Consider the following 19,994-nt stretch of genomic DNA (forward strand, 5'->3'; position numbering starts at 1 on the left):
TAGACAAAAATAACTTGAAGATAAAACTGTTCTTATCGTTATCAGTATATAAATACCCTTCCTTCCTTCCTTCCTCTTCCCCTTCCTCCCTGCCTCCCTCCTTCCTTTCTTCTCTCCATTTTTTCCTTTCTGTGTGTGTGTGTGTGTGTGTGTGTGTGTGTGTGTGTGTTTGGAGTCCACACCTGGTGATGCTCAAGGCTTATTTCTGGTTCTGTGCTCAAAATCTTGGTGTCTAAATATGCCCTCTACTGAACTGAAAAGACTCCCTAAAACTTAATTCTCTAATATAAGCTCTAGAACAGTTAAAGAAAGCTGGGATTTTGAATGGAAGAGGATGGGGGAAATTAGTAAAGATTGAATTACTTTCACTTTCAAGATGGGAGCCTTTGAATCAGTATTCCTTAGATGTTTGTTGACCTACCCTAAATTAGGAAGTTGTTTTCCAAATGTATCGATAACCTAACATGAGTCTAGTTTTCCTATCTACCTTCAAGCACCACTCTTGCTGATTTTCTGCCCTCTGGACTATCCTTAATGAACCGTTCTTCTTGGGACCATAGTAAGCATTAGACCAAAGTCCAGCTAATATATTTAACTTTTAAAGGAAGATGCCGTTTTCTAGAAAAGGTTTGGGGGGTTTTGTTTCTTTTTGTTCTTAATGGGCAAGCTCATATTTTTAAAAATTAGATTAAGGGAAGGAGAGAGAAGGAACAGTGGGTTAAGTGCTCGTCTTGTACGCAACTCATCCAGGTTTGATCCCCAACACCAAATATTGTCCCTGAGCCCTGCCAGGACTGACCCCTGAGCGCATAGAGCTAGGAGTAAGTCCTGAGCACTGTCAAACTGTGGCCCAGAAGAAGAGAAAAAATTAGAATATCTTCAGTTGTATACTCTGCAGTTCAACATACACATTATTATTCCTTTCTGCCATTATCCTTTAGCCATACCAAATGTGTTCAGACAGCTTGTATTCTGAAGGTATTTGAGTTCGAAACTGTTGCTACAGATTACCCAGAATTGTTGCTTTTCTTTTTACAAGATAACAAAGAACTTGAGGATATGTAGATGAAAATTTCTCTATATCCCCCCTTCCCTTTTTAATAACTTTAGTCATCATTGGATAAGTGACTTGTTTTTCCGCAGCTCTCTCATTCCTCCATCTCTACTACTCAACTTTTCATAGACTCCATCTCTTTTCTGCCACATTTTTTGCAATAATAGAGTCAGAATTGGGTTATAACAAATATATGGTCAGTCTCTCAAGACAATTATGAATCTAGTACTGACATATACTTGTTATAATCTCATCATCTTTTCCTGTTTCCTTTTGCCGTTTTTTTCTGCTAGTTGTCTTTCTCCTAACAACCTTTTGTATTTTATATTTGAAAAATTTTAGAGATAACCAGAAGATAGGGTGGATGATGATTTTGTTTTTATTTGGGGGGTCTTGTCATTTTGGGCTGAGAACGTAACTCAGTAGAGTGCGTGTCCTGTATGTCAGACCTGAGCTTAATCCCCAGCATGGTTAAAAAAAAAAGTCAGTTGGGAGGATTGTCATTTATTGGAGCTGGGTCAGTATAGCTTCAAGGTTTAAGGTGACTCCAACTTCAGTTCCTGGACCTTTAATGAGATTGCAGAAGCACAGCTCAGCTCTGATGCTGAAATGTCTCTGTGATGAGTGAGGTTTCTACTCTGAATTTTCCTACTTTTGATGGTTTCTCACATTCTTACTTGTTCTTTAATAACTTTGAAGTTATTAAAAATATATTTTGTCAAGTTTTTATTGTCATCATGGGAGGGTCTCCGATTCTTGAAAGGTCATTACCACCATTATTTCCTTAGAAAAACTTCTAGCATTTGTATTTTCAGATTGTATCACTGTATCACTGTCATCCCATTGTTGATCGATTTGTTTGAGCGGGCACCAGTAACATCATTATTTGTCCCTGTCACGTGCTAGACGCCCAGTGGCGTCTGCTCGCTCCTGGAACATGAAGAACACATTGTTACTATTTTTGGCATATCAAATACTTCACGGGTAGCTTGAGGTCATATGTATCATAAACTATTTTTTTAAAAAAAAAGGGTCTTTACCTTGCTATTTCATGCTCCCAGTAAAACTAGATAAGAATAGTCATTGTGTTGTTAAAGAGTGTTAGAACGCTACCTCTTACATACACCATTCTCCTTAAATTCTGTGAACTATGAAAAGAAATTGAAGAAATGGTACTACTAGCCACTTGATTACTTGAAATACATGGAAGTTGTCTTTTCAGTGTATTTCATTTGCAGTCACTCATATCCCAACTTGGGGTATATCATTTTTCTTAATGGTGTTCCCTCTTCTCTTTCATACTTCTTAAAAAAACTTTTATATTAGTAATTAAGTAAATAACTTTCCCTCTCAAACAGACTTTTAGATTTGTTTCACAGTTCATCTCTTAGAGCCAACATCTCCTGTTTAGAAACTAAACTGGGGAGACAGAAAGGGATCATATTTTACATGAAAATCTAATAAGTTTTGCTTATTGTTTTGATACTAGCCATGATAATGAGTTGTACTGAAAAACTTGTCTTTCTCCTTCTGCTTTCCTTCTGACATTATTTCACCTACTACCCATAGATCAGGGAGGACATCATCTATTTCAGCCACAAATTCCAACTGTGTTTTATAGATCATTAAGGTCAGTTAGACATTATGGTGTTTTCTGCTTTTATCTTAATCTTCTCCAACAGCCATCATAAGGCATCATTTTGAGTTGAACAATATAAACTGATATTTACATTGCTGCCAGTAAAATGACATTAAGTAGGGAGTAGGAATAGTCCGGTAAATGATTGGAGGATTGGAGGATTTCTTTTGAATGTTTGAATAGATTCATGGGACACAGCTTTACTACAGTCTGGTTTTATATTGCTTGGCAAACCAATTTTAAAGAGAATGTTCTTGTCCGCTGGTTAATGTCTTATTAAAATGTTGAGCTAAAAAAGCCATTTAAAATACTTTGTATTATAGTACAAGATGCTTAGTACATATATGTTAAGACTTTGTCTTCTTTAATCCATGTAAGTCACTTTTGTGCTGTAGAAGACTATCCTTAAATTTTTAAGGTATTTTCAATGTAAATATATTTATTATAAATATAAAAATGAAAAAACGTGAGTTAGAATTCATTTATGTATTATTAAAACTCCCTTTATAGTCAAAAACTTAAAATACAGATGCTATTTTCTGATACCTTACCAGAGCAATAATGCTTAATTGCTTACTGAAAGATCTATACAATAAATTCTCTAGTACAACAAATATTTTATCTTTTGTTATAATGACACATGATGTACTATTTGCCCTAGAGAGAAGAAAATATTAAACTATAGCTGAATCATCACAGCATTTTTTAATGAGACAATTTAAGTAACTTTTCCCTTAGTCTTTTTTCTTCAAATAATAAATATCCAAACAAGAAAACAAACACTGAAAATATCAAAATCATCCAGCTACACAATTTAATACATTTTCTCTCTTATCCTTACCACTGAGTCCACAGTGTTGACTGTAGTGACTAACATGTAGCTGTTAATTCAGTGTTTGTTGAATGAGTGAATTAAACCAGAGAAGTCAGAGGAAGGGGAAATGAAAATATATTTAGGAATATATTTATGTGACATATTTTCTAAGAATATTTTCACTTTCTAATTTACTACAAATGGTTTGGGTTTATAAGCTTGAACGGCTGAAACAATGATTTCTTAGTCTGTGTTTAATAAGGTTATAACTTTATTATGGTGCTGAGAAAGGGTAGTGTACTTCTTTCAGTATCTTTTTGTTTGTCTTTGTTTTGCGACCACACCTGGCTATGCTCAGGGGTCATTCCTGGCTCTGCACTCAGGAATAACTCCTAATCATGTTCAAGGGACCATACGAGATGCTGAAGATTGAACCCGGATTGGCCATAAGCAAGGCAAACACCCTATCCGCTGTACCATCTTTTCAGACTTTCATTTTTCACTTCCTCCTTACTCGTTCTAAACTCTCCTTTCATGGAAAGAAGGGTTTGCTAAAGCTGTTATGATTAGAATATGGGAAAAAAAACATAAAGCTTCTCTGGATCAAAATTTTGCCATGGAGCCAACTAAGATCAGTTATCTATTAGTGGAAGTATAATCAGTGGAATTAGAGAACATAAAATGAGTGTAAAAAAGGAGAATGAGATTTCCAAGAAATATTAATCTGCTTGCCAAATATAGCATGTGTATTCTCCAAAATCAAAAAAAGAATGAAACTCACGAAATATACCTACAGTGACCAGCCCACATATAAACAATTCTAGGATGAAGAGCTAGTACGGGGATGAAGGCTGTGCTTTCCATGTAGCTGACCACAATGTGTGCTATCCCACCAAGCACTGCAAAGATGTCTAGGGTAATCCTGAAACTCAGAGCCAGAGTAGCCTAGGGCCCTTGCACAGAAGAAAACCACGAGGACTTTTCCTGTGGTCTGCTATTTAAGTTCTGGCTATATTTGAGTTAAATTAAATATCTACACATTAAATGTGTATGGTAGTGCTTTATAACAAAACTTGCCCTGACACTTACAGTACCCAGAAAGAAGCTGTGTTTTTCTTACTCAGAAATTTGCAAGTGTTGGTGGAGTAATTGTTTCAGGCTGAAAAATGTCTGGAGCAGCACTTAGGTCCAAGCTAGGTTTCAGTCTGTGTGTGCTTAGTCTGTGGATGAGGCTGAAGGGACATCAGATGCTGGAGAAGTGCTTCTCTTGGAATAACCTGAGCAGAAGGACACAATTGGACAGTTAGATTTCAAGCCTCTGCTCATAGCATAGATCCAGATAAATCCATGTGGCCATGCCAGAAAACATACACCCAAAAAACTGCCCATATGCCCATCTTTCCGTCTCACCGGTTGTTCCTTCCATTTCCTTCCCTCTTCTCCAAGTATATCTAAGGGAGCTAAGAAGGAAGGATGGGGTGCAGGGCAGGGGTGTGGGTTAAAGATAGTTACTTGGTGAACAGGAAGGAGTTAGTGGTTGCTTTGAACTTGTTCCTTAGCAGGCGGTGATTCTCTATTTGGGAGTCAGTTTGGGGAGGGTGTGAAAGATCCCCTGTGCTAGCTCCAGCTCGTACTGTGATAAGTAGCAGTCCCTGCGTTCAGCAGTAACTGTTTTCCAATATTCATCACGAGAAGAAAAATTGAGGTGATCATTACAGAACTAAGAAATAAAAATATCACCAGGTTTGCTTTGGCAGTTGGGCCAAGCTAATGATGGGTTTTATTAACTCTCTTAGAAAGCATGGGTTTCATTATTTGGCTAAATGTGTACAAATTTCTGAATCTTGAAATAGATGAGAACAAGCAGTTTGTAATTAACAGATTATAAAGGAAAATAATAAACAGCCTGATGTGAAAATGCTGAGAGAACTAAGAGAGTTTATGGAACAAAACGATGTGTAGCTTACCATGTTAGGGTACAGATTAGAGATTTGGATACAGTAGCTATTAGGCATTCAGTTTTAACCATTAATCATTGTTTAAGCCCTGTGCACTTGGGTTACTCTAAGCAGAAGTAACCAAAACACAGAAGTATTTGTGTAAATACTGTAAAGTATATTGGCAGGACATGGTCGGGGAGAACTGAGGCAGACACAGCTCTACTCAGGGATTCTCCTAGCTCTGCACTCGGAATCACTCCTGGTGGGACTCTGGAGATCATGTGGGATGCCAGGGATCAAATCCAGATCAGCCGCATGCAAGACAGGTCCCCTACCCAACTGATGGTTTGCTACAAATAACCCTTAGAATACAAGCAAGCACATTACTTACTATTACTGGTTGTTATAAAAGATTTCTTAAGGAACATGAATGAAGAGCTATATACTGTGAGGACTGGAAAAGTCCCAAGCACAAGAACTTTTGAAGTTTGGGTGTACCATCCTCCTGGCACGTAGGTATGTTTGTAAGCCATGTGTTTTCATGGAGTTCCATTGTATACACGCCATTCATATTAAATGATTGACCATCGGTGATTACCTCAGTCTTCACCTCCTTCCTTGGAGGTATGGGATGGAGTGCCAGTTTTCTTTTCTTTTTTTTTTTTTCTTTTTGGGTCACACCTGGCGATGCACAGGGGTTACTCCTGGCTCTGCACTCAGGAATTACCCCTGGCTGTGCTCAGGGGACCATATGGGATGCTGGGATTTGAACCCGGGTCGGCCACGTGCAAGGCAAACGCCCTACCCGCTGTGCTATCTCTCCAGCCGCTGGAGTGCCAGTTTTCATGCTGAGGCTACCCATGGGCCCCCTAACCATTAGTTAATATATCCAATGTATAAGCTCAATGCATCTCTTACTGTGTCCATAAAAAATGACTAATATTAAGGAGTAGAATTAAGATTTGCATGATGGCAGAGCCTGGCAAGCTACCCGTAGTGTATGAGTAAGGAGAGGCTGCTAAAATCTCAGGGCTGGGACGAATGGAGACATTACTGGTGCCCGCTCAAGTAAATTGATGAACAACGGGATGACAGTGATACAGTGATCCAATGTATGAAAAGAGCTTATTATGAAAAGCAGAAATTGCATCTCACTCCAGGAAATTCCAAGAATCTAAGAAGTGTAAGGAGCACCTTTCATGGAACTCCGAACAAATGCACATATTTCTTTTTTTATCACAATATTACAAATACTGTAGGCGATGTTCTTGTTAATAGGTTTTCTCTTATTTAAACATTGTCACTATTTAAAATATTGCTTTCCAGTAAGGGAGGCACTTTAATAGGCTAGTTAGCAGCCTACCTTCCAAACCTAGCTTCACCATTTACTAGTTGTATAATTTTGGGCAAGTGTGTGCCTTAGTTTTCTCCTGTGAAATAGGAGTATTATACCTATTTATAAGAAGAACTAATCGTTAAATAAATGGATCTAGGGGCTGGAGCAATAGCACAGTGGGTTTGGCATTTGCCTACCATGTGGCCAACCCGGCTTCAATTCCCAGCATCCCATATGGTCCCCAGAGCATCGCCAGGGGTGGTTCCTGAATGCAGAGCCAGGAGTGACCCCTGTGCATCTCTGAGTGTGACCCAAAAAGCAAAAAAACCGACAACAACAAGTAAATGGATCTATAATGATAATATATTTTCCACATAGATTAGATTTTTCAAAGTCCGTAACCATTCCTATTCCATATTCTTTAAGACTTCACTGTACTTAGTGTTAGCATGAATGGAGAAAATATTTGGTAATTATCAGAATAACTTTTAGAGAAATTAAAATGGAGTCACAATCTATAGCACATTCCAGTCATTCAGAAGGCTTTGAGTTCAGTCCTCAGCATCACAGGAACCCTGAGAAGCATAGGATGTCCTCAGTGACCCCCAGAACCTGTGGACCAGAGCAGCATGGTATTTTTGGTGCCCAAGGCTTGTACTGTCCAGCCAATGCAGCAGAACTGAGTATTGGCCCAGAGTGGCACCCAGAACTTCTGAGCATTACTTAGTATCAGACGATCCTGTTGGGTATGTGTTATCAGAATTCTGTCTGGTGCAGAGTAGGAACCCAGCCAGTGTGATAAGGAGGGCATCCAAGTGTCGGAACAACAAGAAAATTGCTTTTATGAGGAATAGATTTGATAGGAGAGTCTCTTGCCCGCACACCTGGCTGTCTTCCCCAGGGCCCCTCGGAGGGGATGGGCTCCAGCTTCCCTCCCCACCCCGAGCAGAGCTCCCGGTGGCTGAGGACCACCGGAACCTAGCTACAGCCATGCTGGAGGCCCCTCTCCACACGTTCGGACAGGCCTCATGCATGAAGGGACCGGCTGAGGAACCCAGGTGTGTGTAATCCCATCATCGGCCAACATCCAGAGAGAAACTTAAAAGGAAGCTCTCAGAAGTGCGCAGCTGCTTTGCAACCATGCAATATCTTTAGCCTACTTCTCCCTCTGGGAGAAACTGGCAATCTTCTGAGAGTTTCCTGCCCACATGGGACAGCCTTGCAAGCTTCCCATGGTGTATTCATATGCAAAATCCAGTAACAAGCTGGATCTCATTCCTCTGACCCTGAAGAGCCCCCAGTGCAACATCGTTAGGAGGGCTGAGTCGAGATAGACTTCTAAGGTCTCAGGGAAAGGACGAAATGAGATGTTACTGAGCCCGCCCAAGAAATCCGTGATTAACAGGATTTCGTGATTCGTGATTCGTGAGGTAAGGGTAATGAGAACCTCACTGTTAAGAGAACTGGAAAGAAACACGGTATTAAATTAGAATTAAAGACATCACTATGACATTTGCTGGGGCGGGGTGGGGGTGGTTTATTAGGGATTCACGTAATGAATGTGAAGCTGTGTCTGTGTGTGTTTGAGTATGTATATACTGCTACTTCTGCCCAGTGAGTGGTCCTGGAAAACAGTGGCATCCTAACATAAATAAACATAGCTGAGAATACTAAATCCCTCTCTCCACTAATAAAAATCAGGGCTTCTTGGTCAGTCTGCTCACTTGAAGGCTATCACTGTCGTCACTGTCATCCCGTTGTTCAATTTACTCAAGTAATTTAATGGAGTAACGTCTCCATTCATCCCAGCCCTGAGATTTTAGCAACCTTTCCTTACTCTTCTTTCCCAACGATTGGAGGCTCTTTCAAGGTTAGGGGAATGAGACCTATTATTGTTACTGATTTTGGCATATCGGATACGCCACGGGGAGCTTGCCAGACTCTGCCATGCAGGCAGGATACTCTCGGTAGCTTGCCAGGCTCTCCGAGAGGTATATATATATTTCCCTCTATGGTTTTATGGAAAATGGGTAGGGAGTGTCTTATGATATGTCGTCTGTCTGCTTTGCGGCTGCCCAGTCCAGGAATATGTTCACTCATGCGTGAGGCTCAGCCTGAGCATGTGGAAAGTGGCCTGGAGCATGGCAGCGGTTGGGTAGTGGAGGTTGACTGCCAGGGTTGGTTCCCTTGGGGTGGGGAGAACTCTCACCCGCCTGGAGCATGGCGGCGGTTGGGTAGTGGAGGTTGGCTGCCCAGTCCCGGCATTTGAAGGAATTTGTACAGAAAATGTAAGGCACAAGCCTACAATATGAAATTGTGCCAGAAAGCAGAAAAGTGTTCAGAAAGTGAAAGGGATGAGTCAGAAGATAGAAGTAACAAACTTGTAAGCACTTGCTCTTGATTTAGCTTGTAGATGGATCTAGAAACATTGATCTATAAAATAAATAATAATAGTAACGTTATAGTTGATTGAATAAGGTAGGAATCAATGTGTTCCTGATATGGATGGATGGATGGATGGATGGATGGATGGATGGATGGATGGATGAGCAGGTGGATGGGTAGATGGGAGGGTGGGTGGGTGGATGGATGGGGAAGAAGATAAACTATAAAAGAAATGATGAATTTAGAAAAATAACTCTTTGGCAGGCATTGTAGTAATTATTCCACCAACAAACATGAATGCAGAAAAGAAAGTAGTGAGGAAAAGTTTATTGAGAGTGATACTGATACTTTATATCAGTGTCCATACTATCATTTATGGATAAAAACTGAAGGAGTGGAAACAGCCTTAGTCTCCAACATTAAATGAGATATATATATACATTAGATAGATAGATAGATAGATAGATAGATAGATAGATAGATAGATAGATAGATAGATAGATAGATAGATAGATATGTCATCACTGGGCTGGAGCAATAGCACAGCGGGTAGGGTGTTTGCCTTGTACCCTGCCAACCCGGGTTCGATTCTTCTTCCCCTCTCTGAGGGCCTGGCAAGCTACCGAGAGTATCTTGCCCACATGGCAGAGCCTGGCAAGCTACCCGTGGTGTATTCAATATGCCAAAAAACAGTAATAACAAGTCTCACAATAGAGATGTTACTGGTGCCCACTCGAGCAAATCAATGAATAGCAGGACAACAGTGCTACGACAGTGCTACAGTGCTATTATTACATTTATCTAAAGTATATAGTATTGCTGAATTAGACAAAGAAAGTATAATAGAGGTTATTTGGGCATAGTAAGAGGTAGGGAAATTGGGATTTTTTTATTCATTGGATATAGAGTTTCAGTGAGAATGATGAGAAATTCTGGAAGTAGATAGGGCCTATGGTTGCACTGCGTTGTCTATGTACTTATTGTCACCAGATAATGAATAAAAATGGGTAAAATGACTAATTTTATAATGTATTTTATCACACTTTTTTTCAATTCAAGTATATTGGGGAATAGCGCATATACATAGTCTCAAAGTATCTTCCCATACATAGTTATAAGAGAAAAAAATACCATTTTAGAAAGGAAAATATGACCTACATACTATGCTCAAGTGATCAAAGTTAACCAACATTGCTTCTGTACTATTTCTGCCAAATAATGCCTAACTTGAATCAAATCATAAGGTTAACTCAAATTGAGATAAACTTTGCAAAGCATCTGACCTATAATCTTTAAAAAAATGCCAAGCTCATTAAGTTAGGAAAAGACAGCTATTGGAGATTGTGAAAGATAAGAGAACTATGAACTAAATGCATTGTATAGTCCTGAATTGGATTGTTTTGCTAGAAAGCACATTATTGGAACAAAGGTTAAAAATTTAAATGGTGGGGCCAGAGCAATAGTACAGAGGGTAGAGTGTTTGCCTTCATGTGGTTGACCTGGGTTCAATCCCTGGCATCCCATATGGTCTCCCCAGCACCACCAGGAGTAATTCCTGAGCACAGAGCCAGGAGTAACCCCTGAGCATCATTGGGTGTGACCCAAAGAGATTACAAAGGGTGTTTATAATAATGTAAAATGTTTATTTCTTAACTCTGTGTTTATTTGGTTACTGTGATGATATAAGAAAACATTCTTGTTATAGGAAATACATATTATTTAGAAGATGATAGGATTTATGCCTTTACTTTTGCATGGTTAAGGGGAAGAACTTTGTACTATTTTTCATTTTTTGTAAGTTTGAAATGATTTAAATTTTTTAAAAGCATTTACACTGCAAAAATAAGTAAAAATGAAATAATGTTAATAAAAATAGTGCTTTGGGCCAGAAACTAGTTCCCAAGACTAGTTCTGTGTTTGGGCTAGTTAACCTAAGGAGTCAGAGAGATGATGAAATGGGTAAGACACTCGCCAAGCATTCTGCCTAACACCGGTTCAAATTCCAGGCACTACAAATGGTCTCTGGAGCACCACCATGAGTTATTCCTGAGTATGGAGCCTGAAATAGTCCCTGACTACTATTGAATTTGTTTTTTTAAAAATAATAATTTAGAAGGTTAATTGCCAAAGAAATGGGAAACTTTAATTAATTAGAAATGCTTTCTGTCAAACTCACTTCAAGTATATAATTTTATTTTTTATATGTTTTAATAAGGAAAAATACATTTACTCATGAAAATACTTATCATTTCCTTTTTTAAATTTTTTATTTTATTCTTTAATTAGTGAATCACCATGAGGGTACAGATACAGATTCACACATTTTAGAACTTGTTTTTCCCTCATACAATGTTCACAAACACATCCCTCCACCAGTGCCCATTCTCCACCACCAATAAACCCAGTATCCTTCCCCCCCAATCCCATCTCCCCCCCACCCAGTACATAATTTTAGTATAATCTGAGAGGACTGATTACATATCAGTTATTTGTGAATGAATGGTGAAACAATTTTCTAGATATTGACCTGACAATTTTAGATTAAGAGTGTAAAATCCAAGGAAATAATCAATACATAGGGTTGTGAAACCTGTCATTTTATTTTGAAAAATTCATGTGTTTCACTCTTTTTCTGTTACAGGTGATGCTGAACAGGAACTTGGCCCCCCTCCATCTGTAGATGAGGCAGCAAACACACTCATGACTCGTCTGGGTTTCCTCCTTGGAGAGAAAGTCACGGAAGTCCAGTCAGGTGACCAATACAACATGGAAGTACAGGATGAAAATCAGGTAAGCTGCTTTCTGTCAACCGTGTGGAACATGGGAGAAATAAAGCTATTATCATACTAGAAAAAGGAAAATGTTGCAAGGGTGTGGTGTGTGTGTGTGTGTGTGTGTGTGTGTGTGTGTGTGTGTGTGTGTGTGTGTGTATCTCTCTGTCTCTGTGTGTCTCTGTGTGTGTGTTTACCAGAGATACACACTTCTGACATTATCATTATGCAGAACCATGAAGTAGTTCTCAATAGATTTCAAATGATTTCTAGTCCAGAGAATCACTTACAGCTGTGCATGTGCTTTGCGTACAGGAAGCATGATCCTGTCACCTCATCATCCCAGAGCACTGCCAGTAACAAGCCCCTAAGCTCAGTGGCCCCAGAGCACTTCAGGCTACCACCAAAAAACAAACAAAATTCCATTTACTAGGAAAACAGTAGAATAAATTAACTACAAAACGGTGATTTAGAGCATGATAGAAATCCCAGATATTTGTATATTGATATACTTAATAAGTAGCATTTAATTAACTATAAAATCACAATAAATTAGAAAACACTTATCATTAATTAATTATATCACATGTTTAGTTATGAGGATGTTTTTGTTTTGTTTTGTTCTATTTTTGCTTTTTGGGTGACACCCGGAGATGTTCATGGATTACTCCTGGTTTTGCGTTCAGGAATTACCCCTGGTGCTCAGGAGACCATATGGGATGCTGGGAATCAAACCTGGGTTGGCCACGTGCAAGGCAAACGCCCTACCCGCTATGCTATCACTCCAGCCCAAGGATTTTTTTTTGAGGCTGGTTTTCTTATGTTTGTAGCTAATATGCAATATGTAAGGTTCATGAAGGCAGAGATTGATGACTTTTTGTAAGTCACTTTACATTGTAATCATATCAAAGTGCTATGCTCTATGAATAAAAATAGGAATGATATATCAAGTTTAAATGTGAACTTTCTGAAAATAAGTAAAAGGACTTAATGATTACATTTTGAGATATGAGTATTTTCTGTGAGTTTGTTTCTAATGTTATTTTTCTTTACCAAACCTTACACATGGTTGATTTGAAATGTTTCATGTCACAGCATGTTGCAGTGGTTTCTGAATAAAGTCTTAAGTTTATTGTGTGTGCCTTAGTTATCCAGTTACAGAATTAGATGAGTCTAACCATTGGCATAATCAAGCCAACATAATAGAAAAACCACAGGGTTAGAAAGTAGAAAACTTGCGTTCTGCTTGCAACTCCATCACCTGCCATTTTTTAAGTGTAGACATGTCCTGTAACTTTTCTTAGTTTTAGACATGTTAGTGGTGACAATTGTTGAATGTTTGCTGTGAACTGATCATACTGACACTGATTTAATTTTGCTTATACCTCCATGTAGCAATCAATTTACATTCCAATTTTCAGATTTATAAAATAGTGGAAACATACTGCTGGAAAGTATGTTTGCAAGCAGTCTGCCTTTACATTCTTTGTTCTTAGAAGCTATATTTCAATATTCTGGTGTGATATGAAGTAACACCAGACAGAATTATTGTGAGAATAAAGTTAAATAATGAATATAAAAGTACTTAGTAATTTACATATAGTGACTAGAGAGATAATAGAGCAGGTAAGGCACTTGCCTTGCATCCAGCTGACCTAGGTTGCATGCAGATACCATATGTGGTCACCTGAGCACATAATCAGAAGTAAGCCCTGAGAGCACAGCCAGGGTGGCCCAGAAATAATTTTTTAAAGGAACATGTATTATACTTAATATAAATTTATATAAACTTTATGATTTAGGGAATATTAAATTTGTAGGACCCTTTCAATTTCACATTTCTTTCATTGAGGGGAATGGGGAGTTCTCTCACTTTTTTTCTTGATGAAGTAGGAGTTTATTGAAACTTATTAGGAAAGATGTGAAGGGATAGAAAGGGACAAGTATTTATTTGAAGGAGAACACAGGCATCTCTTGAGTGGAAATAAACAGAAAAGCAAGTGAGATATGTGTTCAAGGGAGAACTTAGGCTTGAAGAAAAAGCCCATTTCTCATTTCTTAAGTGAGGAAAATCACATTCATTATGCTTCTCATATTTGGTTAATAGGAATTGGTGAGATAATAAGTATTTCAACTGTAAAACAATACATAAATATAAAATACTACTAATGAAGCTAAATGATAGTCTTCTTGAAATATACTATGAAACAATCATGGACCCATAAAGAAAGTGGCTAAATTATCATGAGAAGTTCTATTATTAGAATATTAAAAACTTCCTGACACTCCAAAATTGTCACTGTGCTTTTGTCCAGACCCCAACAACTTGAGCCCAAATTTACCAAGAAATTAAACAGCCAAAAGTTAGGTATGTGGGAGCCATGCCCACAAACCATTTCTAGCTCAGCTACACAAGCTCACTTATTTGCCTTTTCTCAGAGACCCATAGATAAATCTTAAAAGAGATCAAAAGGCACAGTTTGTACCTGCACATGGCTGAACAGACTGGGGTAAATCAGAGGGGGGCAAGTTGGCCTGTGTCTGCCCAAGCAGAGACCCCAGCGGCCACTTGCTTTCACAATCCAAAATTGCTGCCGTATCTCTGGTGAGAGTCTACCGTCTCTGGATGGACCTCACCAAGATATAAACTTCTAAAAATTTGGGTATGTGGGTTTTGTGACTGAAATCTCCAGGCTTTCACAGAGTTGAGGTGGGCTACCTCCCCCCACTTCCCAATACACATGGAAGCACTGGCAATCACACCCACGAACCAACTCCAGCGCCACCCTATAAACTCTATTACTGGCCTTGCTTCAGAGACCCATAAATAAATCTCAAAAGAGATCAAAAACCAGAGACACAGCAGCAAGTCCCAGAAGACACCACAGAGCTGGAGATCTCTCTGAGCTAGTTTCACTGGAGCACCCCCAGATGGAGCAGGTGCACTCTCCCCACCTACTCTAGATGGAATCCCGGCAACCAAGAGCCTCCACAAGCAAGGCCAATGTATGCGGGTACTAGAACTAAATCTCCATGCTGCATGGCGGCAGAGGCACGGGCCTGTCCCTCCCTGGCTCCCTGCCCACTCATCGGCCTGACTGTCACGCCCACAGTGCACTCCAGTGCCATCTTAGCACACCAACAGCCCTGGTCCAGAGACACCCAATTGAATCCCAAAATGGATTAGACCCTTACAGAAATGTCTGTGGAACCCAACCATTTACAATCTAGGATTTCAGAAGCACGCGGCTGCAGCATCCATGATATTCAAATTGAGCAATGGACAATAAAGGATCTAGCATCTGCCCCTGGCAGGCAGGCATGAATGGTAGTGGGAAAATTTGAGCAAAACATAATGCCCAAAAGTAGAGATAGAGTATTGGGGAAATTGCCTGCCATAGAGGCAGGGTGAGGACTGGGATGGGAGGGATAGGGAAGGCTTAAACTGGGGACACTGGTGGTGGAGAGTGTGCACTGATGGAAGGATGGGTGTTCAGTTCATTATATGGCTGAATCTTAAACATGAAAGCTTTGTAACTGTATCTCACGGTGATTCAATTAAAAAAAAAAGTAATGTGGAGTTCATGCCGAATTCAATCAGCTTAATCAGTGACTGGATAAATAGCAGTACTCCTACATTAAAAAAATTTTTTTAAGAATATTAAGAAATAGAAAGTCATGTTTTGGTGATATTCTGAGTTAAGCAACATACTCACAAAGATGAATTTCTTTAGTGAAAAAACTTTCTAGTGACTGTGTCCTCAAAATATTAGTGATGACAAAATCAAGCACAGGCAAGTCTGCATAAATAATTTTTCTTCTAAAGACAAATTGGAAATGATATCCAACTGACATAATTTTCTTGGTACTTTTTGGGGCATCAGAAAAAAACTTTATGAATTCTTCATTAGGTTTTTTTGTTACTATTGTTGTCTTTGTGGTTATCAACCTTGTGTAATGTACAATCTTTAAGAGCTTAAGATTGGGAATTTTGGATCCCTCAGGAGATCTCTGAGGACAATAGGAAATACACCTGAAAGATTTGGGGGAGTGGAGTGGTTTAATTAGACAACCATTGTCAACTATAATAGAGCAGAGAGATTGATAGGTATTGTCTTCCTGAGCCTAGAAGAGATTTCAGTATCTCACTGATAAATACAAATCTGTCCTTTAATTCATAATGGATGCTTTTTCTGCTTTGTAAATAGCTTAAACTAGCTTTTCTTTCTCTACTCTTTGCTTTTACTTTTTGTTTATTATTTTTGTTTTGGAGCCACATGTGGCTGTGCTCAGGGACCCTCCTGGTGGTACTTAGGAGGTTGTATATAACATGAAGGGTCAAACACAGATAGGTCAGCTACATGCAGTGCGAGAGACCTACCTACTGTCCTATTTCTCTGTCTCTATAACCCTTCCTTTTAAAACTTTCAAAACATACCTTCTGTGAAATGATTTATATTGCAAAATATAGCTTGTCAAATGGGTTGTTTGGCCTTAACCTTATTGACGAAATTATAATAGTTTCCTTTTTCAAAAAGCAAACTGAGAATCTTGTCGAAAAAGAGAAATGAGTTGCTACAGAAGTAATAGATTCAATAATCATGAAAAATTTGCAATATAGAGTGGCTAGATCTGTCTACTGCAATAAAACCTAATACAAATTATTTTATCTTTCCACATATTTCTTAATGTAGGAATGAGATTAAAAATGGTCATGCTAGAGTCTAACTAAGGAAGAATCCTAATTCAATCATTTTGGAGTGGAGTTCAACATGTGCCCATTTTGTAGGGTGCCTTGTATGTTTTTCACAATTCACCAGTGATTCTAACAGTAGAATCAGTTAAAAATAATATTCAGTGACTCAGTGAAAAAACTAAAAATTTAAAATAAATTTAAAAAATAAAATGCATTGATTTAGGTCTTAGTTTGCTAAGACAGTTTGATCTTAGTATTATTGATACAACTGAAAAGATTTGCTTGACTGCAAGTTTCTGAAAATGTTACTTAGGTTGGGGTAATGGGGACAGGGGACCCCAGACCATGGTGGAGGGAAACAGACATGCTGGTTGGGAGTATTGTGTAATATTATATGCATGAAACCCTATCACTGATAGTTTCGTAAATTAATTTCACTAAAACAAAAAATTCTAAATAGTCAAGTATATCTTTTATAGCCTGATTAAAAGGATTTAAGTTCAGTTTAAAAATCATTTATGATACTGTGATCTCAGTGTTTAATCAGTTTCTCTAAAGAAATTTAGTTTTATATAAATTAATATACTTAACAGCTATCTTGTAGAAGAATTTTTCAGATAAGCTGTTTTTCCTATATTCATTTATTATCTCTGATCAGCATCTTCTGTATTCAAAAAAAGCCTACATATTTGTATTAAGAATGATGTTTTCGAGTTCTCTGTGACTGAGACCGAGAGATTTCATTTTATTTTTTTTAATTGAATCACCATGTGGAAAGTTACAAAGCTTTCAGGTTTAAGTCTCAGTTGTACAATGCTCGAACACCCATCCCTTCACCAGTGCACATATTCCACCACCAAGAATCACAGTATACCTCCCCTCTACTTCCCCCTCCCCCCGCTTCCCTTGATCCCCACCCCGTCTGTGTAACTAATAAATTTCACTTTACTTTCACTTTACTTTGATTACATTTAATATTTCAACAAAAAACTCACTATTATTGTTTGGAGTTTCTCCCCCCAAAGTCAGACCTGCTGAAAAGGAAGCATTTGATAATTTGTTTTTCATTGCTGAGAATGAAGAGATATGAGGTTGAGCGGCCGCAATAGCGGCCACACGGTTTTGGATTTCTGTATTTTAGTAACTAAGTCCAGAGAAATTTCTGCCAGAAATTGCATCACTGCAAGCTTGTAGCTCTCCGCTACTTTATATTCCACATATGAGTGCAGTCTCTCTATATCTGTCTCTTTCTTTCTGGTTCTTTCACTCAACATGATACTTTCCATGTTGATCCACTTATATGCAAATTTCATGACTTCATCTTTTCTGACAGCTGCATAGTATTCCATTGTGTAGATGTACCAAAGTTTCTTTAACCAGTCATCTGTTTTGGGGCACTCCGGTTTTTTCCAGATCTTGGCTATTGTAAACAGTGCTGCAATGAACATAGAAATGCAGATGTCATTTCTACTATACCTTTTTACCTCTCGGGGATATATTCCCAGGAGTGGTATTGCTGGGTCAAATGGGAGCTCAATTTCTAATTTTTCGAGAATCATCCATATTGTTTTCCAAAGGGGCTGAACAAGTCAGCATTCCCACCAGCAGTGAAGAAGAGTCCCTTTCTCCCCACATCCACGCCAATACCGGTTGCTTTTGTTTTTTGGGATGTGGGCCAGTCTCTGTGGTGTGAGATGATATCTCATTGTTGCTTTGATCTTCATCTCCCTGGTGATTAGTGATGTAGAACATTTTCTCATGTGCCTTTCAGCCATTCGGATTTCTTCTTTGGGAAAGTTTCTGTTCATTTCATCACCCCATTTTTTTGATCGGGTCTGCAGTTTTCTTCTTGTGGAGTTCACCCAGTGCATTGTATATCCTTGATATCAACCCTTTATCGGATGGGTACTGAGTAAATATCTTTTCCCATTCTATAGATTGTATTTTGGTCACTGTTTCTTTTGAGGTGCAGAAGCTTCTTAGTTTGAGAAAGTCCCATTTATTTATCTCTGTTTTCACTTGCTTGGCTAGTTGCATGTCATCTTTGAAGATATGGTTGGCTTCAATGTCATGGAGGGTTTTGCCAGCCTTGTCTTCAATGTACCTTAGGGATTCTGGTCTGATGTTGAGGTCTTTAATCCATTTTGATCTGACTTTTGTACATGGTGATAGGTGGAGATCTAAGCCCATTTTTTTGCATGTAGCTGTCCAGTTTTGCCAGCACAATTTGTTAAACATGCTTTCCTTGCTCCACTTCACATTTCTTGCTCCCTTATCAAAGACTAGATGATCATATATTTGGGGAGGGGGGTCAGATTATTCAATCCTGTCCATTGGTCTGCAGCTCTGCCTTTGTTCCAGTACCATGCTGTTTTAATGACTACCGCTTTGTAGTAGAGTTTGAAGTTGGGGAAGTTGATCACCAAGTTCATACTTTCTTAATGATCCTCATAATATGGCGGACACCACGCTTTTTTTTCCCGAAATGGGAAAAAAAACTGAGAAAGAAGGCCTTTTCCCTCCTTGGCCAGCATGGACTATGGCTTAGTTCACAGTCTAGAGACATTGCTGCAAGCAGTTGCTGCTACCAAAAGTAGTCTAGTTGGCCTCCAGATCGTGGTTGATCAGCAGTAGAACGGCTGCACAAACGTGTAGCCACCCAGGTCGCACCTTGGCGGAGTATGCAACAGTATTGCCCCTGGCCCAAGACTGCCCACGCATCCCGCTGTTTCAAGTTTATACCTCTTTTTCGAGAGATTTCATTTTAAAGCAAAGAATGCTTAGGGATATTTCTGATAACCTTTCAGTATCTATATCAAAAATCATAAGGCCCGAAGGAAGAGGGGGAGAGAGAGAGAGAGAGAGAGAGAGAGAGAGAGAGAGAGAGAGAGAGAGAGAGAGAGAGAGAGAGAAAGTATCTGTCATGGGGGAGAGGGGAACAGGACATTGGTTGTGAGATATGTACACTGGTGAAGGGACTGGTATTGGAACATTATATGACTGAAACTGAGTCATGAACAACTTTGTAACTTTGTATCTCATGATGATTCAATTAAATAATAATTCAATAAAAGATAGAGACATCAACAACAAAAAAGATAATGATTAACAAGACAGCTCCGTGCCTTTGGAAAGTTTTATTGATTGGAAATAGAAAACTTAATAAAGTGTTCCTCCCTTAATGCATTGCAGCAATAAATCTTGTGTGACTAGAAATTTCCTAAGCAGAAAAACTGACCACATCTCTTTTCATGTTAAATTTAAGTTAAACTTACTTTAAATTTGTTTCACTTGAATTGTAAAATCTTGTCTAGAAAAGCAAAATAAGTAGAACCTAATGGACGTAAAAGCTGTAAGTA

General features: G+C 38.7%; 1 protein-coding gene across 9 annotated transcripts in view; it reads left to right on the top strand.

Annotated features, from left to right (window-relative positions):
* The window catches only part of TANC2 (tetratricopeptide repeat, ankyrin repeat and coiled-coil containing 2), a 379,564-nt gene that overhangs the window by 203,142 nt on the left and 156,428 nt on the right, over window positions 1-19,994 (top strand). For all 9 annotated transcript variants that reach the window (XM_055131292.1, XM_055131293.1, XM_055131294.1 and 6 more), the window contains one exon: window positions 11,810-11,958. In XM_055131292.1, coding sequence (XP_054987267.1) covers window positions 11,810-11,958 — 149 coding nt within the window. The remainder of the gene's footprint in view (window positions 1-11,809; window positions 11,959-19,994) is intronic.

Source organism: Sorex araneus, chromosome 3, assembly GCF_027595985.1.
Source record: "Sorex araneus isolate mSorAra2 chromosome 3, mSorAra2.pri, whole genome shotgun sequence".
NCBI lineage: Eukaryota > Metazoa > Chordata > Mammalia > Eulipotyphla > Soricidae > Sorex > Sorex araneus.